The sequence below is a fragment of the Nelumbo nucifera genome, chromosome 4, assembly GCF_055504915.1.
Source record: "Nelumbo nucifera cultivar China Antique chromosome 4, China Antique-T2T, whole genome shotgun sequence".
Lineage (NCBI taxonomy): Eukaryota > Viridiplantae > Streptophyta > Magnoliopsida > Proteales > Nelumbonaceae > Nelumbo > Nelumbo nucifera.
In genome coordinates, this window is record NC_142652.1 from 34,857,903 (window position 1) to 34,885,895 (window position 27,993).

General features: G+C 36.3%; 2 protein-coding genes and 1 non-coding gene across 4 annotated transcripts; 1 reads left to right on the forward strand and 2 right to left on the reverse strand.

The window, feature by feature from the left end:
• Positions 1 to 9,348: 9,348 nt before the first annotated feature.
• TRNAH-GUG (transfer RNA histidin (anticodon GUG)) lies at positions 9,349 to 9,420 on the reverse strand. The gene has a single exon. It is a non-coding gene; the product is annotated as a tRNA-His (tRNA).
• A 5,239-nt stretch (positions 9,421 to 14,659) lies between these two features.
• LOC104607382 (succinate dehydrogenase assembly factor) lies at positions 14,660 to 20,375 on the reverse strand. Of its 2 annotated transcripts, none has more exons than XM_088903905.1 (4): positions 20,174 to 20,375; positions 19,911 to 19,980; positions 19,723 to 19,820; positions 14,660 to 15,259 (listed from the first exon to the last, which is right to left on the reverse strand). In XM_088903905.1, exons 1-4 carry the CDS (start codon positions 20,243 to 20,245, stop codon positions 14,906 to 14,908), a joined length of 594 nt encoding a protein of 197 aa, XP_088760031.1. In that variant the 5' UTR covers positions 20,246 to 20,375; the 3' UTR covers positions 14,660 to 14,905. The 2 variants fall into 2 exon arrangements, with proteins under 2 accessions (XP_088760031.1, XP_010271321.1); XM_010273019.3 differs by having other exon boundaries at positions 20,156 to 20,375.
• Positions 20,376 to 20,561: 186 nt separating this feature from the next.
• LOC104607384 (Vacuolar protein sorting-associated protein 26) lies at positions 20,562 to 27,850 on the forward strand. Its single transcript, XM_010273024.3, has 11 exons — positions 20,562 to 20,720; positions 20,801 to 20,893; positions 20,997 to 21,061; positions 22,810 to 22,864; positions 23,603 to 23,692; positions 23,852 to 23,936; positions 24,025 to 24,120; positions 24,334 to 24,518; positions 24,619 to 24,707; positions 26,576 to 26,675; positions 26,753 to 27,850. Exons 1-11 carry the CDS (start codon positions 20,670 to 20,672, stop codon positions 26,795 to 26,797), a joined length of 954 nt encoding a protein of 317 aa, XP_010271326.1. The 5' UTR covers positions 20,562 to 20,669; the 3' UTR covers positions 26,798 to 27,850.
• Positions 27,851 to 27,993: the final 143 nt, after the last annotated feature.

Genomic DNA, 27,993 nt, shown 5'->3' on the forward strand with positions numbered 1-27,993 from the left:
TATTGATACTTTCAACTAAGGCTGAGTTTTAAAGGAGTATAAATGCATTGCTGACCCGGGTGGTTGAACTGTTCGAATCATTCAATGGTTTTGACCATTTTTTTATCAGAACAGGCCAACTGTTCGATTCGAATGGCCAGACCATTCAACCCAGAAACTAGACCCCTGACCGGTTTATTATCCAAATCGATTTTAAAAACCTTGGTTCGAAATATCAATACACCCAAATATGATAACATGAATATATATACCAATACTTTGAACCTAATGCATGCTATTTTTTTATCTTTTTTTTTAAATTTGGGAGTGGGTCGTAATAATATAAATAAGCATTTAAAACAAAGGTTTTATGATAAAATCCTTAAAAAGCAACCTATCGATGGTCGATTGCAAAATTTTAATCCTTGCTTTAAACCATGCATCCAATGGAAATATGCTAAAAGTTTGGTGGTTTGGGTGTTAAACAAGAATCAAGGAATTCCATAAAGATGGTGACAAGGTTGTTCTACCTTCTGGCATGGAATAATGTTGCATGTCAAGGTTCTTTTTTTAATGGAGATAAGATCATGTCCATCACCATTAAAATGGAATATTGTTCAGACATATCATCTGTGGTTATCGCTCAAAGGAGAATGTGATCTCATTATGTAATGCAGTTGGGGGGGGGGGGGGGGGTTGGAGTCAAAGTGTCAAAATCCTAAGATTGTAGCTATTGAACCATCTTTGAACTCTCTCCCAACATCCGTGAAGGGGATTTGTCAAGTAACTGTAAATAGAGATTATTTAATCAGCAAATTAACAAAGTGCGAATGCCCTCACTGCTGCTGTGGAAGAACTTGTCTAGACACTGATTTCGGTGCTAAGTCCCAAGTACTGTGATTGTCTAATTGTCAGCTATTAAAGCTTTGTTTCCTTTGGTTTATCTAATCATTTCTACTGTTTGGGTTGGGTGGTTTCATAAAAAAAATTGCTTAATTTAGTTGAATTGAATCAATAGCTCTATCGTCATCCCAACCCAAGGAAAAGCTTTGTGGCTGTGGTTCATGTAGAGAGAGAAAGAGAGAATTCACTACTTTTGCTCTGCCTGAGGAAGAGGTATCAAAGAGACCTAGAAAGAATCCTACCAATTGTTCTAGTGGTGTGAAAATCCATCTAAAGGTGGTCTATTCAGAAATGGAATTCATCCTTTGCCCAATTTTCAGCAAATTGGCCACATGGCCTTCATTTTTTAATGTGGTCATATAGTGAGCCCATTGTTACTTGTGGATTGTGTTTGGATGAGTGCTGAATTCGAGGAAAGAAACTGAATCAAAATTCACCAAACTCTGCAGAATTCAGATAACCTTCAAAATTCCGCATTTGAAGGCTTGAATTCCACTATTTTCAAAGTTCCAGTTCTCAAAAGGTGGAATCCAAGAAATCTGTGGGCCCATCTTTGTCCCAAGCACAGAGCATAACTTTGTAAGATACCAGTAGTTGAATTTCAGATGTCAAGCCATGTATTTCCTTTACAAGTGTACTAATTTGTCACTGAGAGTTCAGATGAGCTGTGGAAGAGCGCGCCCCACATCACATCGCACCCGTATATTGGGAATCATGAGGAGATGTAGTGTGGGTCCACTCTAGATCTACTATCCATAAAATGTTTTCAATCACCACCCATAAAACACCACCGTCATGTATTGAGAACATCTTCAATGCGCAACTGTTATGTCCCGTGGATAAGGATGTAAAAAATTCATGAATAGTAGATCCGAGACCGTATGGGGCACGGGTTGACGCACTCTGTGGGATGCCCATTGGAACACCACTGGGAGTACCAAAGTCCAGCTCAGGCTGAAGATGGCCCCATTCGTTGTGTGTATGCTTAACTTGTAGTAGTCCTCTTACTATTACTACGGCCATTATAATTTGTATTTGAAACCAATAACTTCAAGCTGTTCAATTTCACCATTAGTTTGTTTTTATGCAAGTAGCTTTTTCAGTTCTTTGTTTTCAAATGCTTTTTACTAGGGTTTCTTTATTAGAGCAATCTTAAACTATACAGTCTATACCTTTAATTATTTTTCCATAAATTATAAATAAATTTACTTAATTTACAGAGTTTCTGTTGCTTTCTCTTCAGAGTGAGATTCTTCTTGTGCTCTAAATACATTTCTCCTTTAAGATTGCTGTTAAGAAAATTTTCATAGAAAAAATCTTCTTCAATGAGAGAAAGAGAGAGAGAGAGGTTGTAATGGCTAGAACTGCAGGCCTACTTTCCTATTGATCAATGTAAATGTAGCACTAAAGGTTCTCTAACACAAACTTTGACATCAGAATAGTAATTTTAAATCATTAAAAGAAGGCTTTTTCTTGGTAGGAAGCGTCATAAATAATTTGAAAACCGGATTCTACACCATTAAAGAAAGATTCATACACGGACGTTTGCATTATCAAGCTTAAAAGTAGATCAATCAAAATCATCTCTCTCTTTCTCTCTTTGAAATTTCACATAACAAAATGAGGTGAGGTGAGGACCTGGTTGCATCAAGCTTCACATCCATTTTCTTCTTTTTTATGTACAAAAATCAGTGTTGTCAGACTCCAATGGGAACTAGCAGTTGAGCAGTGATCTGGTGATCTTTCTGGGTCCCTTTTTTTACAGTATGAATGATCTAACTAATGGTTAAACCATTAAAACTGTAACCCAGTAAAACCTTTAATTTCCAGTTTTTCATCCGGTCCTGGTCTGATCACATTAGCAAAAATTGAGGGTTGGATTCTTCCTCCCACTTTTATTATCCACATTTAAAATGTACTCCAATTTTGAACTTGTGGGTTCCCAGACTCTCAGTTTTAGGAGTCTGGATCGCCTGCCAACAGAATACATTTTCCAACAGCCTATCAACATCATCTGACACCGCATATCTCATACATGGTGTGTTCCACTTTTATGGTTGGTCCTCGTTAATTTTATGGTCGTATTTTGTTGGCAGGAGATCCCAACTCAGTCTTTAGACCAGATTTTATGCTTCATAAGTCCAAATTGAGAGAATAGGGAAGTTGGCTAAGAAATTCAAAATAGGCTGACTTAATGTCTCTCACTTGCTCTAATAGTGTACAAATTTGCTTAACTAAGCAAGATATTGGATATGGTTGCAATCTAGGTAGTCAATTAGCACTGAGTAAACTAAATGCAAAGCAATGTATTATTTAAGGCTTAAGCAATACAATTTAAAAGCGAAAGGGCACAAAGAGTAGATCCAAAGACAATGTATCACTCCTAGCTAAAATTTGTAACAAGTAAACACTGAATTTGATGGGGATGGATCCTAAAGCTGTATTTGGTTGCTTGTAAAATGGAGCAAAACAAATGATTTCCTTGGAATCATATACGTGATTTTCCTGGTGCTTCGCTTAACTTGGAAAATAAACCTGAATAGAGAAGGTCAATTACTTTTGAAAAATCACTTTAGAAAAGTTAGAAGGAATGTCATTTTCTTATAATTTGTACTGACGTTTTGGAAAATGTTCATTTTCTAGTCATTTTTACTTGCTAGCAAATACCAAATAGCAATTTTAAGGAAATCATTAATTCATTTTCCATCATTTCACGTGCCCCGCCTTTGGTGAACAAATTAAATTTGTTTGAATTAATTAACTTGAATTATTAGTGTCCTTGTTTAATTTATTGGGGACAAGGTGTTGAGTTGTGTCTTGAATTGTTGTTTGTGGTGGATGTGGAGGGCATAAAATGTCTAACCTATATATATATATATATATATATATATATATATATATATATATATATATGAATCTGTTTTTGGGGTTTTACGTGATAGAAGAGTTCCAGCATAAGGACATTGATACCCGAACAGGAGCAAGAGGAAAAGTAAGAAAAAAAATGCAAATTAGGGCTGTAAATGAATTGATTCATTTATATTTGAATTTGAATCGGATCTTATACATTGGATTTATGTCATATTTGAATTAAATTTGGATTGCAATTGGATATTGAATAGTATTAATAAATTAAATTAAAATATTATATATTATTAACAAAATGAGCCAAACTTATATATATTTAAATCTGAATCTGAATTCAATAGATTCAAATTCGGACAATTTGATACTGTTTTTGCAGCCCTAATGCAACTTAACCATATATGTTGTGTGGGAGGAGTTGCTATTTGAGTCAGTGAGTGAGAAAAGAGATGTAGGTCCAGCAAGAATCTTCTATGAGGTAGCAAGATGACAAGCCAAAATGGCTCCAGGTGCTGGCCATGTCACTCTCGGATGCTCTTGTAGCTTTCAGCCCAACAGTCCTCTATCAAGTGGCAAAAGACAGACCTGTTTCTAGCCATATTCTTTTAGCTGTGAAAGCTTCAACTGTTTGTGTTGTGTGGGAGAGATCTAAAGCATGGTGGGCCGAGCAACCGACCTGAATTGGAAAGCCTGAATGCATGGACATTCATGAGGGTTCCCCCTGCCCAATCTAAAGGAAAAAACCATTTGGCAGAAGAAACGAAATCGACCCATCTCACATCTATCATCTCGGGTAGAAACCCATTTTTCTAGTCCACACTCTCCACAAACACACATCAACATCCAAGAGGAAGACAATTGCTTCCTTGCTTTTGTGCCCTCCTCCTATTCTTGGGAGAGGTCACTGGCCCAAACTTGACACCTTTGCTTGGTATATCAGCTCCATCACTGCCCATCCAACCATCCAATCCCCACCTAATTAAGAAAGTCATATCACCACATCCTATAGATCTGAATGACCAATTGGGGGTCTTAATACCAAACCCTATATTTTAATTCTATTAAAATTTCTCCAAAGTTTCAACCTTAGATTCTTGTTAGTTACATCAAAGTGGTGGATTAGCTGTATGAGTGAAGCTAGTGGGCCATGTGTGTGGTACATGAATAGGGTTTTTTAGGGAATTATGGACTTTGGGTGTACCAACTGGCATCTAGAAACTATTACTTGAATAATATTGCATCTTGGATTAAGTTTCATGCATAAAAGAGGGGACAAGATAATTATTTTTATACTTATTGCTCAACATATCTAGCATGACTAATTTCTTGAAGTTTTTTTTTTTCAAGGAAATCTAATCCTTTATTCTCAAATGATTCATTTGGTTTCAGCTCGGTTTTTAAAACATTGGTTTTCCTCTTTATTCTCAAAAAAATGAAAACAAAAAAAAAAGAAGGAAAGAAAAAAAATTATCATTGGAGAGTGATGCGGTAACCACAAGATTGTTTCTACCACCACTTCAACTGCCACATGAATTAAGTTAAGATTCTCAAGTCATGATCTAGTTTGGGTAAAATCATTCCCTAATTAAGTCACAAGAATGTAAAGATGCAAGGCTACATTTGGAATTAGATGGTATGTTTATATACTCACTTCTCCTTTACATGCTGGCAATTAGGCCTGAGATATTAGACATTTCACTTGTTTAAGAACTTAGATGGATCGATCAAGACCATTATATTCATGTACATGTACTTGGGATGACATAACCAGCTCACCATTAATGGTGGCTTTATGTGACAGAGGTGCAATAGCCTGGTCATTCCAGGCAGCAACCCAACCTCATTCAATGGCTTCAATATTTGAGAATTGATTAGTTCATTATCTTGGAGTAATAAGAACTGGAATTTACGTGTGCACTGCTGTTAGAATGAGTGTGATGAGATAACGTGGGCACTAGCTATTTTATTATTTGGAGTAGATTATATTAGACTACGTAATCTCAACTTACCGTACCAAGTACCAACTGGTGAGTAGCTAGCTGCATGTGCTACCTCAATTCAGATTCCATGCAAACCCAAAACCGGTCCCCCTCTCTCAAGTAAAATCCCAGTCTCGTACGCTGTCTGGGACTGTGAATTTGGGATTAATTATGAACAAATACACACAGAAAAAGAGGTTGATGCAATGGAGTACTGATAGCAACTCATGGGTAATGATCAAGTGAAAAGGAATTCATCAATTAATAGATAAGAATGCAGAACAATAGTATCTTAATTTTTTTTTCTCTGTTAGAGTTCTTTCTTTAGACAAGACAATTGTTAGATATATATTATATATATAGTGGTATCATGTGGTAGGAATTATGTAGCAATTTCATATTGTTTATCTGCAGATAGGGTTCTCACATGGGTCATGGACCAACAGCCACCGGAAGAGCTTGGGTTTCCGGCTTTCTGGTGGGCCGATCCGCCGTGGGGAGAGATGCCACATGACTATTGGGAGACTAGTCCATCTGGCAGATTGATCTATAAAATAATTTAATCACGATGAACGTTTGAGTTTTTTACTTTTATTATTATTATTATTTTTTTTAATAGAAAGGAAAGCTTATGAATGTTTGGTCATGTGTGCAACGGCCAAGTCCAGATCAGCTCTATCACTATACCATGTATTGGCTTTTTCTCAAGTGAGATGCCAATAATTGAAGTTACAAATTTTTAATTCGAATTATATTCGTGGAGGAAATGTGTGTTTGCTTTGCCACCTCGTTGGATTCGAACTTGCCACGTCAGAAGCTCCTTTGGGCTGCGGCGGAGTTGCCACGTGGAAAGAGCCTTTGGCTTTTACATATCAACAACTGGTCTAGCAAATTAGCTAGTCCAAATCTTGTGTATTTCCTTAGTTTTTTCTTTAAAGATTCTCATCAAGCAAACTAGGGAAAGGAATGTGGTGACAAATGATAATCACTCAAGAGATCTCAGACAGAAAAAATAAAAGAATTAAAGGTCTGTTAGCCCTTTTAATTAGTCTTCCGACTAGGATACTAACAGTTTTCTAAAAACAAGTGATAATCACAGCAGGCTAACAGGGATTTTTCCATGTGAGCGCTCCCCATATGCTATTATTTTTCCAAATTCAAACCCTTGAAAAGAACCTAACTTAAAGCTTACGATACAAGATTCAAGAATATAAGTGTTGACTGGGTTTTCAAATTCTGAGCTTGATTACAATGCCAACTTTCACTAATATAGACTGTGACTAGATCTCAAGTGTTGTTTTGGGTTTTGGGTCTTATTAGCCACATACTAAAGTTAGACCAATTTCTTTGCATTTGCAGCTATCGAAGCTTTTAGCTTTCTGGGTTTAAGCTAAATTTTCAAATGGATGCAAATTTTTGACCTGAAGGTTTCTTGAGCTCTTTTTTCTAGTTTTTGGTATCACTTTTTTTCTTAGTGGTTTGCTTTCAGCTCAAGTGTGCCAGATGATTTGATTCTGGCAGTCTCCCATAAATTCAGTTCAAACTCCTAACTGGTCAGAGCAAACCACGTTAAGGATCCACTTTCCGAATATGATTTTGGTGGTCTTCTTTATTGCTTTCTCCTTTTCCGAAAGGGCCAGCTAAAGCTGATTTAAAGTGCAGAAATATAAACAAAACTCTCCCCAGCTCATCATCCACATGCCATTCAGTCTTCAAGAGACCTGCAAATCTAATGGCGTTCAATCTCATCTTTTTTTAGGCTAGGAGACACCATGACAGTCAAAATTCCTTCACATTGGTACAGGAATCATGGAGCTGGATAAAGATTGGCTCAATTCAGCTCCACTCCCAATGAAAAGCTTACAGCCCTAAAATTTCTTTGAATCTAAAGAATAGTACTCTTAAGTATCAGGCAGTGGATAACTGGCCCAAACCAACTCGGACCTACAAACTTATAGTATGCCGGTCTGTATTAATTAGGGCTGAAAATGGTATCTGCCAATCCCCTAAGTTCAACAATGGTTGTTTTTTCAGAACATAAGCACAAACCCATATCAGCCATCTATTAGCTTAAGTCAGGAAAAGCCCAATAAGCACAAACCAATATCACCCACCTACCGAATAAGCACAAACCAATATCAACCATCTATTAGCTTAAGACATAAAAGTCATATAGTGTTGGGCTCACTTCCAGCCCAAGGGGCCCAACCCAAGATGTCACTTTGAACAAGGAGACAGAGGAAAAATGAGGGTAGTTCACTTTTGTTTTAGTGAATTCCTGGCTTTTAGTAGTATACTAGTTGATTTGGATAGAAAAGCAAGTTTAGAATTCAAAAATCCACATTCGGAAAGTAATTTTGGTTTTCTACTTTTCCGAAAGCATTTCTCTTTTCTGTGAAAGAAGAGGGTAGAATATTACATGTTTGGGGAACAAAAATATTCTCTCAAGTCTCAAAGTAACAAAAAGGAACAACCTTCATTCTCCTTCTCTTTCTTTTCCTAATGAATCAGTCAGTTAAAAGCTGATTTGAAGTGCAAAGCTATAAAGGGAATTCCTCAGTTCAGTCTTCAACAAACCTCCATTTGCAGTTGAACCTCATTTTGTTATCATCAACATCTCCACAACAGGTCATAGTAGAAATTCAGAATCTATGGTATTCAAAACCCCAAAATACAAGACAAATGCAGTTGGATGAGATTGTTTTAGATTGAACAGCTCCTATCCATAAGATAGAAGCTCAAGAATTCCCTAACCCCACAAAAAAACAAATAAATAATATCATTCCGCAGTGTCAGCAGGCGTTCAATTCCAATAATCATATAGTTCATCCTATCACAGTAATCACTTAACTTCGGGTGAAATTGGGCTGGTCCACAGCCTGGTTGGATCCAACTCAAAGGTTCTCTTTTTCTCCTCAAGTTGGGCTGGGCCATTTTGTGGTGTGTGTGGAGATGATGCAGACCGCCAGTGCCCTGCAACTTTCTTTGTTAGACTGATAAAACATTTGAACCCAACTTTTTGGACAAAGCCTCAGGGCCGACTAACCCAAGTTATGCAGTAATCATACTAGAAATGGGTGTGGCCTGGACTCAATTGGTGCTCCAACTCTTATAGTTGGGCTTGGGTTGTCCCTGGGCCCACCTCAACTTACTACCCAAGTTGCATTAGTAGTAGTAGATTCTATTCTTGCCAACTTTCATTCCACTCACCTTTCTGTGAATGCCCTTGTCTTTTGAGATTCTATCATTTGTTACTTTTGTACCTTGGGCCTAGATTGTTTAGGCAAGTTTGTAAGTGCTTAAAAATAAATGCTTATTTGAATAAATATTTATTTTGTATCAACATCATACCAGTAAGCATTTCTTGGTATTTGGGAAATAGGCCCAAAATAAGTACTTAGTTGAAAATCCCAAAATTTGAACTTATTTTGTTTCTAATCTGTCTTGACCCATCAATCATTTTATCAAACAATCACTCCCAAACTTGGCCTTAGTAAAACTGGTTTAAATGTTGAGGTTAATAAACTACAGACACGACTGAATGTTCTGTGCCTTTTCTTTTCTGAAAAATGGAAAAACGCAAGCAAAAAAACTGGTTTAACCAATCAAAACGTAAACATTTTGTGGCTGCTGGGATTCGAGCCCAGGTCTCTACGGCCACAACGTAGAATTCTTACCACTAAACTACAGCCACTAGTTGTTCTACAAGTCTAAACAAATATAATACATTGGGAAAATTTAATGATGTGGAAAGATCTGATATGAAAAGAGTTTAGTTAACCAATAATACAAATAATTAATCTCACATTAGGCTTATTAATAAACAAAAAAATCTGGTTAACTTAATTGATTGGTTTGACTTTAGTTAACCAAAGAAAATCAACGGTTAAGATGATAAACCGAAAAACCGAACTAATGAACCGGTTAAATGATTAATTTCGATTCTGAATTTTGCAAAAACGGAAGGACAAGTTCAGTTTAAATAAAGGCCATTGTACGATAGCAACTGAACAAATTGGGATTGGGCACAAAGCATAGCCAAGCCAAGAACGTCTAAGTCTTCATTGAGCATCCTGGATTGGAATTGTTGGTATTTGCTTTTGGGAAGAACAACAAACTTGACCCTACTTGCCCAACTGAACCCACTTGAGTTTGCACGTCTTCGACCATATATCCATGATGGATCAATCCATTATAGGATTGCAAATAAGTTGGATCAGATAGTATTCGAATCTAAATCCAATTCGGATTAGAAAGTTGATTTATTTAATTATGAAATATTATATATTATATTTTATAATATATTATTGTATTATATATTATAATATATTATTTATATTATATCATAAAATTTTTCTATTACAATAATAATTGAATCGGATTCGAACCGTATTTCCGATAAAATATTCGAAATCTAATTTGAATCATACTTTTAAAAATCTGAGAGATTCTTTTTGGATTTGGATCGATAGGATCAGATCGGATATACTCTTTACCAAATCCGGTCTAAATTTGTTTGCATCCATAATCCATTCATTTGTCCATTGAAATGGTCACAACGCGATTTCATGGCCAGAAAAGCTACTGCTTTGCTGGTTGTCTCAAATTTTAGGGAAAATTCTTTATTAATATCTTATACTTTGGGATTAGTGTCATTTTGGTTCCTGAGCTTTAATACGTGATAATTTAGTATATGGGCTTTCAAAACGTGTCAATTAATTTAGTACCTACCATTAGTGACATGTGAAAAAACATAAATGTCTTTTTTATGTCATCTAATTTTTTTTATCAACCATTCGTTCAAATCAAAACTAATAGTCAAATTTTTCCCTCTAAAATCAAATCCTTTTTCCACAACCAGATTCACATGGGAGTAAAGGCATGAGTTGAGTAAAAAGATATACAGAATATAGAAAAAGAATCAGTATGATTTACTGCAATGGGATGATAGAATCTCTTTCTCTTACTATTCCCTCTTCCATACTGACATTTGCTTCTAGGAGGCCAAGGGACAAACACCGGGCATCCCATACTACCGATGTGATGTGGGACCAATGCATCATAACATTCCACCATGTTCCACAGTCCCGACACTCGTGCAGGCTGGCTTTGCACTAGTCCCCTAGTCCCGGCCGAACACTACAATAATGACGTCATCACCTACGCCGCACGATTGCAACTAAGAGGCATAGTGTAGGCTCCGATACCATCTGTTATGTGCCTTAGGAGAATTTAGCAATTGAAACATATAAAGCTTCTTGTTTGTACAAACTGTACAAGACTTATTATTCGGGAAGAAGTAATACAAACTAATAAAATGTGAGAAATGCTATAGAGAAAAAAGGAAAAGTTCAAGTTTTCTCTTTGGAGAATAGGAATGGTTTTATTAGGCAGGTTTTGGTGTTTATGATAGAGAATTTGGGTTCTGTTTCATCCTCTTTGGTGTTTTATTTCAAAGGATAATTTTGATATTTTCAAAAGTCTTGAGTAGCAAATGTTGTCACATGATACACATAACTGACCGTTCATTAACAAAACATATTGGATTGGCACATTTTAAAATCTCGAGTACTAAATTATTACATTTTAAAGTTTGAGAACCAAAGTCTCACTAGGCCTAAAGCATAATTTCCTCGTCAATGAGCACAACTATTCCCTCATCTTTTTCATTCAAAGAAGAGGATTTACAGCTTGCCACGTTTCCAACAGACATGAAATGTCTCCCAAGCCATATCCTCGAAACAGCCTAATCTGCATTTACTGCTTAAAACACTGCCACTATTTGATTATTGCATGGTTTGAAATTTTGCTACATCCAGAAAGGTTGCTTAACCATTTTTCCAAACCAGAGGGGGTGGAGAATCATGATTTGGTGCAATTCAATTTACCTCTCTTAGTAAGACAGTTGTAAATTGGTGAAGTTCATGAATGCTGATTTACAGCCTTACTTTCAAATTTTAAAGCCAAGGAATCAACTTTTCTTTTGGAGGATGACGATGATGGTGAAGTCAAGTTATTAATATCCCGGGCTTTTATATATCTAGATAGGAGTGTTAAATGGAGAGGTTGGGTTGGGTTGGGTTTGATGAGGGGTTGAAGACCAACCCATCCATCAACTGCCCACATCCATTAATGGACCCATATGTTTTGTATGTACATGGGTTGCAATCCAACCCAATCCACCCACTCGGATCCATTTCAACATTTGAATTTATGTACATAAATCGTTATCGAGAAAAAAAAATGTTTAGGTGTTTTCTATGTTGCCACTTGGCTCAACACAAACATAAAAAAATAGATTCATTAAAAGCCAGAGAGAAAGAAAAGAGAAAGGGGAGAGAGAGATAAGAGAGTGGAGAAAGAAATGCATCAAAGTGCAAATGAGAGAAACATAGGAGAAAGAAACACATCAGAGATGGTAGAGAGGAGAAAGACAAAGGTGGGAGAGAGAGAGGGGAGTAATGGAGTTTGTGAGAGAGGATTCTTTGCTGGCTCAATGATGTCATGCCGACATGTTCAATTGTTAGTGGCTAAATAAATTACCGGTAATACCAGAAGGTCATGATACTAAAAGAGCTTTGACCCGTAAAACCCCCCTGTGATTTTGATGAATATCACCTTAATGAGACATGATATTATTGGGCAAGTAGAGGGTCGTCTTCTCACTGACCAGGTTTTAAGCGGAAAAGAGAGAGGGGGAGAGAAACAAGTGGAGAGTAATTTGGAAGAAGAGAGAAAAAACATATGCAGAGAAGAGAAGAAAGAATTAAGAGAATTTGTAGGAGAGATGAGAGAAAAGAAAAGGAAGAGAGAGAATGCGTGAGAGAGAGAAAAAAAAATGGAACAAAGGAGGAAGAGAAATAAATGTTAAAAAATGGTAATGTACAACTTCCTTTATGTAACTAAACCTAATGGATACCCATAACCCAACCTAACTCAACCCTTTTAATTTGATCCAATGGTTAGTCAACCCATTAGAGGTGCTTATAGTTCCGTTAATCGAACCGTGGGCCTATTTTGAAATCGAACCAGTATTACTAGTTTTGGAAAACCAGTAACTGAAATTGAACCGAAGATGATTGGTTAACCATGGGTTTGTTTCGTCGATTTTTCAGCTTTTTTATATTTATAGTATATATTATAAAAAATGTATAAATATATAATAAAAACTAGAAATATATAACGTTATATTTAAATAACAAATAATATATTTTATATTATAAATATATATTTATATATAATGCATATTTATTAATTTATAATAAATAGAAAATAAAAATATATAATACACATAAATATACATAAAATATATAGAAACATATGTATATTGGTCGATTCAGTTAACCGTCGGTTTTCTATATTGGCAACTGAACCAAACCGATACCTTCAGTTTTTTTAAAATATTGAACCAAAACTGAACCAATCGGTTCGATTAACTAGATTTTCGATATGGTGTCGATCGATTTTTCTGGTTTGGTTTTTTGGTTTTTCTTGCTCACACCTACAACCCATATTCAACCCACATTTTAAATGGATGGGTTGGATCAGAAACTTAGAAATTGCCACCCCCAGTCCAGAGTCTAATCATCCATAATGTGCTCGTATTTCATTAGAGGGTAAGCTATTAATCTATAATGGCATACTTATTTGCATCTTTAGATTTATTAGATAATTTCTATCTTTATATGAAAAGAAAGTGTATTTATAATAATTGTTTGAAGCAATATTTTTGAACCGTAGTTGATCCAAACGGTCGAACCGTTTGACCCAAAAAACATCCAAGCAACCGGTTCGATTTCACCCTAACCCGTTCCTGGGTCAAAAACCGTTGACTTCGTTAGAAAACCATAGACCTGGGTGGTCGAACCATTGACTCGTTTGACCTAGATAGTGGTTTGTGGTTTAAGAAAATTGCAAAGCGGGGATAAATTGAGAGTCTGAGACATGGACTCAGATCTAAGATCTAGCACAAAGATAGATAGATAGATAGATAGATAGATAGAGAGAGAGAGAGAGAGAGAAGAAGAAGAAGAAGAAGAAGACTGCAAACGTTGCAGAGAAATTGATCTTAGATCTGAGATACAAGATCTGCGTTTGTTGCCGCTGCCTTGCTGTCATCGTCGCCATTATCATCATCGGTGAGCGTTGAATCATCCTCCTCTTCCTTCTCTCCTTCCTTTCCTTTCTCTCTTTTTCTTTTTTTTCCCCTTTCTCCTTCCATTCTTTCTTTCCTTCTTTTATTCTTTCTTTCTTTTTTTTTTCTTTCTTAACCGACAAGTCTCTTCTCTAGTTCTTCTTTCTCATATAAATATTTGCCCTAATGCAAACCGTCCGGACCGTTCAACCAGGACGATCGAACCACTGACCCGGAAACCAATAATTAGGAACGGTTTCATTTCCGGATCAGTTTTTAAAACCTTGGTTTGAAGACAATGCAAGTAATGAAAACGCAAAAAATTGCATTCATTACATTGTCCAAAGAGATAATGTAGTATACTTGGTTGAATATTTGTATGATTTAGTTGTTCATGCATACATGGTTCATTGGTTTAATTTATATATGAACCTTTGTATAAACATATACAACATCCGCAAATAAACTAAAATCCTACCACTACCAGTGCTCTTAGTGGACTCTATGTTGATAAAGCTACCATTCATCTTAACCTAATTTGTTGATTCAATTCTATCTGCTATCCGAGCTTGCCCATGAATCCCAAATATTCTGAGCACCCAACTACTCTCACATACAGCAACCTACGAATTGGGGTATATGAGGGTTGGGGTGGGTTGGTCACTACGTTGTACAATGTACATGTACGTCTGGACTATTATGTTCTGCAATTGGCCTGTCTTCAATGATACCTGAGATAGAGTCTAGAGATGATCATATTCTGGAAGAATCGAGAGAAAGAACTTAATGGCTCTTAGCCTGGAAAGGGAAAAAATGCAGCCCTAGTTTGCTAAACTGGATCATTTGAAATAGTTTACATTAAGTAAGCTTAACGGTCAATTATCTATTTATTCAGAAAAAAGATAACAAAATGGGAAAAACAGGTTAAAACAATTAAACAAGAGAACTGAAAAGAAATGCCCAACGGCTCCCAAAAGTGATGTTGTGATTCACTTGAGTCACAACCTGCAGGGTCTTTTAACATATTTTTCTTATTTTTATTTCATCAGAAATCTGAGCATCTGCCGCCACGCTCCCAATCACCATACCTGGTGGGCTCTGGTCCTTTTGGCCCTCCGATCTCACCAGTCTGCTTATTTACATAAACACCAACATCATCATCTTCTTCTTCCTCATTTACGTTACCTGACTCACTATGTTTATCTTCTGCTCTCGAGTCATGACAAGAGCATTTTTCTTCTACTGTACTTTCAGGATTTTCTTCTTGTTGTTGTTGGGGCCCTGAAGAACTGAGTCTCCTTGTCAAATGAAGCGAAGAAGATGCAATAACACTTTCAGACCGAATGACTGCTAGCCCTAACATAGGCCTAGAAATCTCCATCATTGATGAGAACAGACGCTGCAGATAATTCACCATTCCTTAGCTCCAGTGAAAAGAAAAGAGAAAAACAATAACAAGAAAGGGGGGCGGAGGGAGGGGGTGGATGTGAACTCAAAATCTAAAACACACCTTCTCATACAGACAAATTCAAATTCATATCAATGATGTATTTAATGCATGTTTCATTGTTTCTGCAATTAATTCCTACTCAAATTTCATATACTTTCTCTACCTCTTGTTCTTGTTTTGGTAAAAGAAATCTAACTATTATTCAAACGAACAAAAAGAAGGGAAAATGACTTGAACCTGCCCTACGTTTTCTGACTACTTGAAACCTCCCTTGTACAGTCTTTGACTTCCTCAAAAACTTCCTTTCGTGTTTCAAATAAATATGCACACAACTGTTAAGGGGAAAAGACTTAAACCTCCCTTGATGTTTCTGATAAATAACAAAACCTCTCCTCACTTTTCAAGGACTAAGACCTTCTCTGTCAGACTCACAGTTATGACTAATAGTCATCAAAGAGTCTCTTTGGTCCTTCCTAATTCTTCATATTTTCAAAACAGTGGAATCATGAAGCAACAAGAATTGTTTCACAGGCTACCCCTGTTGTGTAGTCACACTGTCACATGAAACAGAATAAGTATGTCGATGATATAGACATCTTAATGGTGTGTGCTATCATATGTTATTATATTACTGTTAACAGCTGTTTCTGGTACTGTTTTTGGCAATATAGACTTGTTTCACTTGTACTTTTTTTTTTTTCAGTAAAGGACTTATATCAATTATACAAGTTTAACGTAGTATGTCAGTAACAGAACATGATTGTCAGATGAAACTCCCTGTCTCCCTTCATTTCCATCCTAATCATTTTAGCTAATAACCTAAACTCAATCTCAATGCTACTGCCCAGCTTTGTTTGAAGGATTTTGATGACTACTTTGAGTTACATGAGATCTATTTGGTGTTTGGAAGGTTGACTTAACCGTATCATGATCTGGATGAATTGTTTGGTGCTGTTAATGGTGTTTCAAAGTGTTGAGTTTTCTGGCAATGCTGCAGCAACTAGACATCTTGATCCAATGTTTTTGAGACAAGTACCACTTTACCTAACCAATTTAGATCTAGACTATAGTTGAAGTTCTAACAATATGGTTGTAGTGGCAAGCATTAGCACTGATGCCAACTGTTGAAGAAGATAGACTATATTGTTTTTTGATCAATAACAGAAGTTAATTTTATTAAATAGAAAAATAGAACAGATACAATAGGGGAAAGGGAGGGATAAAATCTATTAACCCTCCCCCAAAAACAAAGTCAGATTACAACACAACCCAGAATATTTTATTCCTTCCCGCCCCTTGTTTTGAAAGTACATCAGCAAAAGAACTAACACTCCTCTTCACCCACTGTAGTCTTAACTCCATGTCTTGGGCAAGCCTCTTTCATTGGTTGCTTTTTATTTTTTTATTTTTTCTTTGAAACTGGTTTGGAGGGGTCGGTTTAAGGCCAGTTTACCCCCTGAACTAGACCAAACCCCGAAACTTCCCCTGTAGGGGCGTATCGGGAAGCCCCTGATACAATACGTATCAGCCAATATGCCCTGATACGTTGTGATTTTTTTATTCTTGTTTCTGACATTCTGTTATTTTGCTCTTTTAACCACTTCCATCACTGCCAAAACTTCAGTTCTAAGAGAGTCACCTACTCTAATGGATCCTGAGAATAGAGCAATCACATTCCCTTCCTCATTCATGAATATCCAGATGGGTCTGTGACCTGTGTTACCTTCAGTACTCCCATCAAAATTCAGCTTTATGAACTCTGCTTCAGGGGGGGACCACATTGGATGAGTCAAGGTTTCAGTGGGAGCAGAATTAGCCACATTCTTCCTATTTCTAACCAAAGCATCAGCAGAATTACCCTCAAAAATATCCAAGGACTTCACCCAATATACCACCCTAGATGAAATAGTTTCAAGAATGGCTTCTTTGCTTCTTTCCTTTTCAGAGAAGATTCTTTGGTTCCTTTCTTTCCAAATTGTCCAACAAACAGAAGCTCTTGCACTTCTCCACAATAATTTACCCTTCTTCTTAGACCCCCTCTAACAGAGCAAGAAGCAAACAAACCTTGTACATTTTTTTGGGGGGGTGGGGGGTCTACTTGCAACCAAACAAAGAAAAACACCAATCCCATATAGCTGAAACAAAAGGGCAAGAGATTAATAAGTGATAGCAGGTTTCACACCATTAGCCTTACAAAGGATGCACCAATTTGGAGATAAACACCAAAAAGGTTATTTTCTTTGAAGTAAATCGTAAGTGTTGCACCTTTATAGGAGACTTCCCAACAAAAAGCTCCAGAGGGTAAAGTCCAGACTTTGTTATCCACCCTTGCTGGATCTAATACCACCCCTTCCAATAATTGAATCAAAGCTGAAATGCTATGTATTCAGAATCTCTGAGGCCCCTTGTAAATCCCAAATCCCACTCAACGCCAAGACTAGAGTGGGAAGGAACCAAGAACTTAGAGAAAGATTCATTTTTAAATCTAGACGGAGAACAATGAAGGGGATTGCTCTTTCAAGGTAGAGTCCCCCACCCAAACATGTTCCCAGAATTTCACCAAATTACCAGAGCACACACATCATACCCAATAAAAGGAAAGAAAGAAGGTAGGGTAGCACAAATAGACTTCTAAGGAGAAGCCCTCATAGCCCTAGCCAAAACCTCTGCGTCCCATCCATCAGATGCTTGCCCATGAATGCTTCAAATTACTTTGGAGAAGTGCAAGAGCAATGGTTTCAACATTACCATTGGTTTCTTGGTGGCAGTGTGGAACTTATGTAATTAAGAATCTTGTTTGCATCTTTAAATCCTACTGCTGTTGTTGCAGCAGTAGCAATGGTTTCAACATCCACCAAAAATGATAGGAAGCAAGGATGAAGGATATCATATTCTTTTTATTGAAAATGGGGAAGGTGTTCACTAAACTTTATAGCAACAAAACAGCCAGTATATGCTCTTAAAGTTTACATGGATAAACATTCATTCCTTGACAAAATAAATAAATATATCACATGGTTGATTTTAGTGTTAATAATTTAAAACTGTGTAGCCACTTCCAACAAAGAGCTTCTTTCTCATTCTTTTCATGAGGTACGTAGAGGTAGGAAATGAGAATCATGCAGATTTGGTAATAACACTTAAATTAAGATGATTAGATCCTTCACCACAGAATAAGCCTACTGACTACTGTGTAAAAAGAACTTTTATATGCTGAAAACTTACAGAAAGGTCACAATGGCACTAGAAAGAATAAGAAAACTGGAGAGAACTATAATCAAGCGTTTTATGTTTACTTGATGGCAGATTTAGCGACTAACAAAAATATGGTGGCTTTTGAAAGCTCCTTATGGTCTAATTATTGACTCGATAAAGGCAAAATAAGAATTATGTTTAGAAGAAAAGTCAGAATCCATTATTACATGGACTGGGACTAGCGAGATCCTATGGCTTCAGAAATATATTGGAGGGAGATTCTAGGTCTAGGGTGTTAGTAGATTGGCTCAAGAGTGAAAGTCAGGGATTATGGCAATAAAAGATACCTTGAGGGAGATAAGACAGCTTACTAGGGAATTGGTAACTAATTATTCATGGGTTCTTGGATCAGCAAATAGTTTGGTTGATACGATGGCCAAATAAGGGCTAAATTGGGCTTAACTTTTCTAGGTACAGTTGTAACATGATCTCTTGTGTTTATAAAGAGGAAGGTTACATAGCGGACGCTAGCCTATACTTGGGAGTAATTGGTACTTAGTGTATATAGAATATTCATTATCAAAATTAATAAAGTTTAACTGTTACCAATAAAAATCTATTATCAGCGCATACTGGGTTCTATGGACATTAAGAGGATATACTATACATGTTGTAAGATGTTGAACCCAAGAAATTCCAATGTCCATGGGAAGCTTGTTTATTTATTTATTTTTTCCTTTTTTTATTTAGTTTTGACAAAAATAAACATCTGAAACCAATAGAACTTCAAGAAACTCCTGTTGTATGATCGGGTAATGGATTTTTCTAAAAGAATTGTATTTAACAGGAGACACCACTGAAGATTTCATATTTTTCAATTGTGAAACAAGCTAATAAACAGTTTGAAAAACCTGTTGCACAATTTCCCCTTCTTTTTAGCTTTGCCAAGTTTTATTTCTTTAGAACCCTAAATTACTTGATTAAATAGTGTTCTAAGAGCATACCCCTTGTCCTCACATGTCCAATCACTTATAAGTTTCAAACACATAAACAACACAAAACTTCAGACAAACTACAAGTTCACAACCACAATGAAAACCCCGACAAAAGCACTGCCATCAGTTTCCCATTTAGATCCAGGTCTTGTTCCGAAGTGAGTACCAAAAACGTACAAAGTTCAGCACTCTCATCGAATTAGAAGAACAAGAGAAACATACCATCCAGTTGTCCGTCTTCGCCAACCGCCAGGCGGGGGAATGCATACAGTAGGCAACATCCGCTTGGGGTTGCATCACTGATGTGTCAGCCAAGATTTCTGCAACGAATTCATTACTTTACAAAATCAAAACGAAATCTTCCAAAGCCAAACCACAACTAACCAAACCGAGCTAATAGAAACACTCACTCCTGATATGTCTCTCCTTAGGCGAGCACTCGACATGATTAGAAGCTTTGACGATCGCAACATCCACATCCTTCCATTACAAACAACGAATAGTTCCAAAATCAAGATCAAATCCACAAGAAAAATAGGAAAAAATCTCATTTCTATTCTTCAGAGAGTGAAACAGATTGAAAAAGAGTTCAAAACAAAATTTTTAGGAAAAGAACAAGGAGAGAGAACATCAAAGGTGAAAATTGAAATAAAACCTTGAATTCTTTGGTTACTTTGGCAAGACCGACTTCGGTGGCATCTTTGATAGCGCCGTAAACCTTTCTCCATGTCTGAAGCGTAGCCATGTGTAAGTCTTCCCGCCAGCTTCTCTTTCCGTCGACGGCGTTCCTCTTCTTTTAAACCTCTGCTCTCCGTCGCCGATGGTATCGCTCGTTTTAGCCAAGGCCTGGTCTGGGCCGCCTGGTAGATGCACATACTATAATATTATATATACTTACACTTACGGGTTCACGGACCAAGCCTTACTAAATCCAGCCCAACTGACTTCGGGCGCAAGAAATTGAGCCCAATGTCGGCCCTGGTCCATGAAACTTGGGGTTGGACCGGTCCAAGTTTGGTTGGACCATCAAAAACTCGAACTGAAAAAGATCCCAGAAGGCCAGAATATCTCCTGCCAAGACGAGACGACTCCATCGGTCCGTCCAATACGGTCTCGCTCACACTCCCTCTCGGCAATTCACAGTAGCAGGCGTCGTCTGTGCAGCCGTGATGTCGGTGGTGCTTAAGCTTTCCCGATCAAACCGCATCTATCGCTCCTCAGTAAGTGCTCTCGACCCAAAATCTCCCCTTTCTCTATCTCTTATGGGTGCTTAAAATTTCTCTAAAAATTTTGATTCCAGGAACCAGTAGAAGGGAAAATCGTCACAAATCTCCCTTCTTCAATTTCCCACCAAGGAATTCGCCTTACCGTCAATGGAGCCGTGAACATGCAGGTACAGTTTTTCTTCATGTCGTTTCTACTCATGTTAATTCTCTTTCTAATAAAGAATCTTTATTTGCTTTCAAAATTTACGATTATACTAATTATAATTGAAGGTTCGCGGTGGAACAGCCGGAGTGATTGAATCTTTGTATGGTGTCATAAAGCCTATCTGTATCATGTAAGGGAAAAATCTACTTTTGTTTGATCCCCTTTACTGTATTATACACATTGTTCCACCAACAGTTGAACTCCACAAGTTTTATCTTTCTTTTTTACTATACTTTTCTATTTCATTGATCGGTACAATTTGTTACTTTTTTCAATGTTCTTGCTCGTGGAATTTGTCTACTACAGCATTGCATTTCAAGGGGAAAAAAGAGTAATTTTAGTTTCTGAACGTGGTTATAGTAATTGTCTGTTTTGGAATTCTGTACTTGGGACAAGAAGAAAATTGGGATTTTCTTTATACAGTGTGGAGAATTTCAACTCTTTAAACCAAAATTCAAACTATTCCAGAAACACTGGAAAATGTAAGACTCTGTCATGGATTGTATTCCCGATTTTAAATTTATTGGCCCAAGATTCCTAAATAATATCAACCCTCAACTATAATCCATCTTATATTTCAAGAGTATATCATAACTAATGAGCATGCCTAATTGGTTCATCCATGAGATGACTATAATCAGTTCTTCAGTTCTCTTCCATATTAATACGATACATATGTTAACAATATCACAAGAGATGACAGGGAACTAAGATTGAAATAGTTAAAAAGTTGTCTTAAAGTTGCTTGATGCATTTGTTACCAAAGTGGTATAAGACAGCTGAACAAACTATATCATGAATACATCTTTTGTTGACCACCTGATAATAATTGATCCCAAATTCCCAATAATAAGAACTCATCAAATTTGCAACAGTCAGTGACCCTATGAACTTCTAGAATTATTTCAATAAACCTGGAAACTAGAAACAAATACACTTAGGAAGGGATTATAGTGATTGAAGGAGATAATTAGAGGAATTGGAGACCTGTGAAGGTTGTGAGGATGGACAATTAGACTAGCCAAGACCTACCTCTTTTTTTAAGCTAAACCTCCACAAACCTCTAGGATGGTAAGTGTCAAAATTTTACAAGAAATGAGAATAACAAACATCTGCATTGGCTTGATTGTATTTTGAGAACTAATTTTATTATTTATCTATCTATTTATGAAGCGCTTATCATTTAGAAATCCTTGGTATCATTTCATTATTATTTTTTAAATACAGTTTTGTGTACCTTGGATGGTGGAAAGACAATTTATTTTTTTTGACAAAGATAACTTTTATTGAAACCAGAAGAAGTACATGAGAGGATGTACTGAAGCCTATAGCGGCTTGGTGAAATTACAATGGCAAACAACTATCACTAAACAAGTTTTCTCTCAAGACCCCTGATTTTGCTAGGCTATCAGCAACAGCGATTTGCTCCCTGGGAATCCAGACCAGCTTCACATTAATTGAGACTAAATATCCCTAACCATGCTATATTATTTGCAGAATCCCCTTTAATGGATGGTGGAAAGACAATAAATCATGAGTTTGGTTCATTAGTGACAAAAGGTGAAATTCAATCTCTTTGAATTCCATGTGGAGCCATAGCTCAATGATTTGACATGCAACATATCCTCCAGAAAATAAATCCTATCAGTCTTCAGTTTCAATTTATTCTAGTCTACTGAATCTTTTAAAAAGTTAAGTACAAGATTAATTTTCATGGAAAGGTAAGATGATAGCGTTTTCATCTTCATTTGGTTTCTCTTATATAATATAACCAAGTTCAAACAAGGTTGATTGATGCGTATGACTGAACTTCATCCTTGATTCTGGTATGTTATCCTTAATTCTTCATCTAATTTAGAGTTGCCTCTTTGAACACAGGAATAAAAATGTTGAGGTTAGATCTTCTGGAAAGCTAGGTTCAGGTACAACCGAGGTAGTATATCCAAACAATATTTTAAATTTTTATTTCTTGTAGTTGAGGTTTACATGGTGTATATTCATTGTCAGTTTAAACTCGATCAGACATATCTCTTCTGTTGTAAGATCAAAATAAATATTTTATGAAAGAACAATATTATGGCTGCTAAGCAGGAAACAATGTTTTGAAGAAAAAGTATTATCATTTAACCAAAATGAGAAAAGTCTACAACTTTGCGAAGCAACTATGCAAAAAAGACTACCTTTCCATAAGAATGTATAGATGAACTCACCATATAAACAAAGACTACAAAATAATAAGAATTTTAAATCCTAGACTATCCTTTTGATGTGAATAAAAACTTTAAATGGGTGTTGAAAATGCTAAATATTTATACAAACCAAGTGTACATACCTAGAAGTTTTAGAATTGGTGTTTAGCTCATTTTTGTGATGAGAATATTATTTCAGTAAATCATATTAATGGAATTTCCTTTCACTGGTCAAAAAATATTATTTCAGTAAATCTATTAAAATACTTGTTCTTGAAATATGACACCGAAAGGTGTTCACTTTAATCATTAGTAATTGTTTTACCAACAGTTTACCCCTTTTCATGATACTAATTTGTTGTTATTGATAAATTTGCTTTCTCTCAGTTTAACTTCTATATTGGTAAATATTTACCGAACTGTAATGTTCCTTTTTTCTTTTTTCCTTTGTCAATCTAGTAAATTTTAAGCTGCCATTGCAGATACCATTTTCTGTACTTTTGAAACAACAGGGAGAAAATAGTTCTGAAAGATTTTATGAGACCTTCCATGGAGCAAATATCAGCATTCAGGTGAAACATTTTTCTGCTTTTCCAATTGACCTTTGTATCAGGCTTGTCATTTTGTCTCCCTACTGGAATTTCATCTGTTTCCCATGACCTTTTTCTTTTCAATTTTGCACAGTATATTAACCTTTTATCTGATAGTATGTCTAATTCTTCCCATAATAGTATCTCATTACTGTAGGTATAATGAGGGGATATATGCATAAATCACTATCTACTACAATGGAGTTCATAATTGAAAGCGAAAAGGGTAAGAGCCCATTATGTTCTTTGTTTTGGGCATTCCATTTACTGAATTATATCTTCAGTGAATGATTCCATTGCCTTCTCTGTTTCAGTCAATCTTCTTGAGGCACCCATTTCTCCTGAGGTGGTTGTCTTCTATATTACTCAAGACACACAAAAGCACCCATTACTTCCTGAGCTACTATCAGGTTTTCTCCTTGTCTCTTTACTTCTTCTGTACGCTCAATTCAAAATCTTAAAAGGAACTTTACAAATAAGGTTGAATTTCTTATATGGTCAACTTATTTATCTCTATTTCATTGTTGCAAAGCATCTCATCGTCTATAGTTAATGATGCAACATAGAACCCTATTTCTCATAACTTGTACATCTTAGACTGACAAGCCCATGCTATTGAATAGGTGGATTCCGTGTCACAGGAAAAATATCCACCCAATGTGCTTTGACAGAACCTCTTAATGGTGAACTGATTGTAGAAGCATCTGCAGTTCCTATACGTTCAATTGATATCCACTTGCTCCGTGTAGAATCAATACTTACTGGGGAAAAATATATTACTGAGACCTCTCTTATTCAAAGTACACAGGCATGTGATGTTTCATGTTTCACACATTGTTTTACATCTTAACCCACTTTCTTTCTGATTTTCATTTAATAAATGCTTTTTTTTTTGCCACTCTTTCTAGATAGCAGATGGAGATGTTTGTCGCGCTATGACTATACCAATCTATGTAATACTTCCTCGTCTATTGACTTGTCCTACAAACTTAGCTGGGTGAGTTCCTAATAGACAATTTGACCTATATGAGTTCCCACTTTATGTTGTTTAATTTTCCATGGTTGCATCATGGTGAAACTAAAGATATTGTATTCTAAACAGTTTATTAATTGTTGCAGTTGTACCTTCTTTATAACTAAATTTTCTTTTTCATGAATGAATGAAAAAAAGTGAAATATATTCCAAGCACGAATTGAATATAATGCTCTCAAATTAATCCATTTAAATTTTAACCTTGAGAAAAAGGGATATTGCGTCTATGCAAGCATTATTTTTTATTTGCAGTTTATGATAATTTACTGTGTCATTATTAACAACCAAAGATTTTATTTAGTTATCATGTCAATTTGATTATTTACCTAATTTACTATGAGATGGGTGAAATCTTTAATTTAACTGTGTGAATAAAAGTTGTCTCATGTTGAATGAATTGCTAGTTTAAGCTCCAAACAGGGTATTTTATTTCTTGTATGCTGCTTTTAGACCACTCAAATAAGCTTTATCCCAAGTATTTTTGGTGGTCTATGTGAGAACATATTCTACTATCTTACGGGACTATAGAAGGAGTTTTATTATTCTTAGAAAAAAAAAATTATGAAATAGAAATTCAGTCTTCTGCAAGGACATCCTCATTTTCTTTTGTATCTGGTACAAGCAAACATTAAATTATCAAAAATAAAAGGGGAAAATATCTATTAACCATCACTCTTAATTTCCCTTCTTGTTCATATTGCCAAATTTGCATGCCTTATTCTGTCATGATCTGACCTATCTTAGTATTTTTAGGCATTAATCTGTGGTTGGACTATGCATTTAGACCTAACCCTTGTTTATTCTTATCAATCTTTTGATTGTTGCAATAAATGACAATACAACATGTGCTTATCTCCTGCAAATGTTTAATTACTATATTAGCAACAAAGAACATACACCATTGGATTTACCTCCTATAAATTGCTAGTCTACTAACCCATGGCAAATCAAAAAAGATATTGGCTTAATGCTGAACCTTGGAATTTTCCTACTTTAATCTGAAATTTTCTTTCTTCTCCAACTACACTCTGCTAATAATGGCATTATAGACGTGTACTTAGTCATATCAACCTTTCTTTCTCCTCTTTGGGGACCTTTCATTACCTTTTCTGGGTCAATGAGAAGCCCGTGATTATATTTTTCCTTCTCTACCAACTTCTCCTTCGATTTCCTAATTAAATAGTTAATTTCAATGGTTGATTCCCCAACTGTTATGGCAAACTGAGTTTAAAATGCTCTTCTGAGCTATAGCACTAAGGGCAGCCCAGAGCAAGGTTCCTGTCAATGCAGGATATGGGGAGGGACAACTTATGCAGCCTTATTCCTGCGGATACACAGAGGCTGTTTCCAAGATTTGAACCCTGGTCACCCAGGTTGCAATGGAGCAACTCAACCGTTGCTCCAAAGTCCACACTCGAAAGCAACCCAACCCTGGTCATCCGTGGAACTATAGCAATGCCTATGTTTAATAAATTATGTAGGACTTGAATGACCAAAGGATGAGTATAGGAGGGTTACAATGGGTATAGGAGGGTTTGAGAGGGTTAGAATGAGTATAGGAGGGTTTGAGGGTGATTTAGGACAAAAGAGAAATTGATTAGGGTAGAGAAATTGGCATTATGGTGTCATATTTGCAGCTTTAACCAGTTTCTCTTGTATAATTTAAGTGACAATAATTCCTATATATTCTTGAAGGATTTTTATTTTGTACCTTACAATAACCTCGACAATTCTAAAGAGCAAAATGACAAACTAAGTATGATGGATCTTTTGTCTTAACCCATACTACTATCAAAAATCTTGACAACTGTTTATGTGAATTCTATTTGCAGTCCATTTTCAATTGAGTTTCAGGTTTCCATAGTCATTACCTTCCAGTCAGATCTATCCAAACTGTACCCAAAATCTGATCCAAGAACTCCTAGGCTATGGGTAAGCATTGATTCAGTAGATAAGAACAGGCATCATTGATCTTTTCTTTTTTTAATGCTATCTATCTCTGGTTTCAGCTCGCAATGGAGACCCTACCGCTGAGATTGGTTAGAGCAAAGTGATGCATTGTAAGTTTATTGTCCCGATGAATTCCTTTCCACAGTATGTGCAATGATGTAGCTACAGGATGAACAAATTTCTATTTCCTTTTATTTACTAGTGATGATATTATTACTCTATTTTTTTGTAGAGAAGATGGGCCGAATGGCCCATAGGTTGTTTATTCTTTCTTGTTATTTATGTTTCTTTTCTGTAATGGGCCTTATTCTAGGCCCATCCTGTCTATATTAAGTTCTTTGTAAATTCTTGCCCAACTAAGGGTCTCCTTGTAACTATTCAAATATATCTTAATAAAAGAGTGTTAGGGTGCTGAGAGAGTTGTTCGAAACTCTCATTCTTAGATCCTCATTGCTGAACTCTCAAGCTCTCCTCTCTTCAGTTTTCTTCATGGTATCAGAGCGTATCTGAACTTGAATATCATAGGGCTAGAAGCTTAGTCACGTACTGCCTGATTCTTGGAGGTCAGTGGATGAGCCCAAGATTAGAATCTCTTGGGGAAGTGGTTCGGTGGCCAGGAAGAATCAGAGAAAAAAGAGGGGAAGGGGAACAACTCGGTTCTGTTTTTGAAGCTCGACTGTGTTTGGACTACTGGAGCTCGAACTGTAAGTTGTGCTCATTTTTCTGCTCTGAAGCTCGACTGTGTTTGGACTGTTGAAGCTCGAACTGTAAGTTGTGCTCAGTTTTCTGGTTGTTTTGTATTATCTTCGACTGTGTTTGGACTGTTCAAGTGTTCGAAAATCCTAGCTATTCTGTACTACCTTCGATTGCATTAAATCTGGTTTAACCCAAAAATTTCTGGGCTGTTTTTCTCTTCTTCTTGGACTGTTAAAACCTGCCGAAACTTCCTTGTAACAAGGTTGTGTATTGTTACTCATATTTTGGCTGTTTTAAGGGGTTGTACGAACTGTTTTTGGGGTCTTTTCTCTTCCTTGACAGTGGGGTTGTCTCTATTGTCCACACTGTGTTTGTGAAAAGGCCTGTTCAGCAATACCGATTGGTATTTACTCTTCTTGGCTGAGTGCACAGCTTTGAAAAGGTACTTCGGCTGAGTGCACAGTGCGTAGGAGTTTCTGATTACTTATTGAAGGCTAAACTCAGTATATTGTCTTCTTGTGGTCGGCTGAACTCTGTTTAGAGTGTTTACATGATGTACTCCTCAGAGTTTGAAAACAAAAGTGGTGCTGAATATGGACTGGTT

What these genes read in the sequence shown, in the direction of transcription:
- LOC104607382 (XM_010273019.3), bottom strand. Translation starts at nt 20,245, where the DNA reads ATGGCTACGCTTCAGACATGGAGAAAGGTTTACGGCGCTATCAAAGAT. An exon ending in AAGTAACCAAAGAATTCAAG is followed by an intron (nt 19,981 to 20,155) that starts GTTTTATTTCAA and finishes TTGTAATGGAAG; the next exon opens with GATGTGGATGTTGCGATCGT. An exon ending in CGAAGACGGACAACTGGATG is followed by an intron (nt 15,260 to 19,722) that starts GTATGTTTCTCT and finishes AATTATCTGCAG; the next exon opens with CGTCTGTTCTCATCAATGAT.
- LOC104607384 (XM_010273024.3), top strand. Translation starts at nt 20,670, where the DNA reads ATGTCGGTGGTGCTTAAGCTTTCCCGATCAAACCGCATCTATCGCTCC. An exon ending in ACCGCATCTATCGCTCCTCA is followed by an intron (nt 20,721 to 20,800) that starts GTAAGTGCTCTC and finishes TTTTGATTCCAG; the next exon opens with GAACCAGTAGAAGGGAAAAT. An exon ending in ACTTCCTGAGCTACTATCAG is followed by an intron (nt 24,121 to 24,333) that starts GTTTTCTCCTTG and finishes GCTATTGAATAG; the next exon opens with GTGGATTCCGTGTCACAGGA.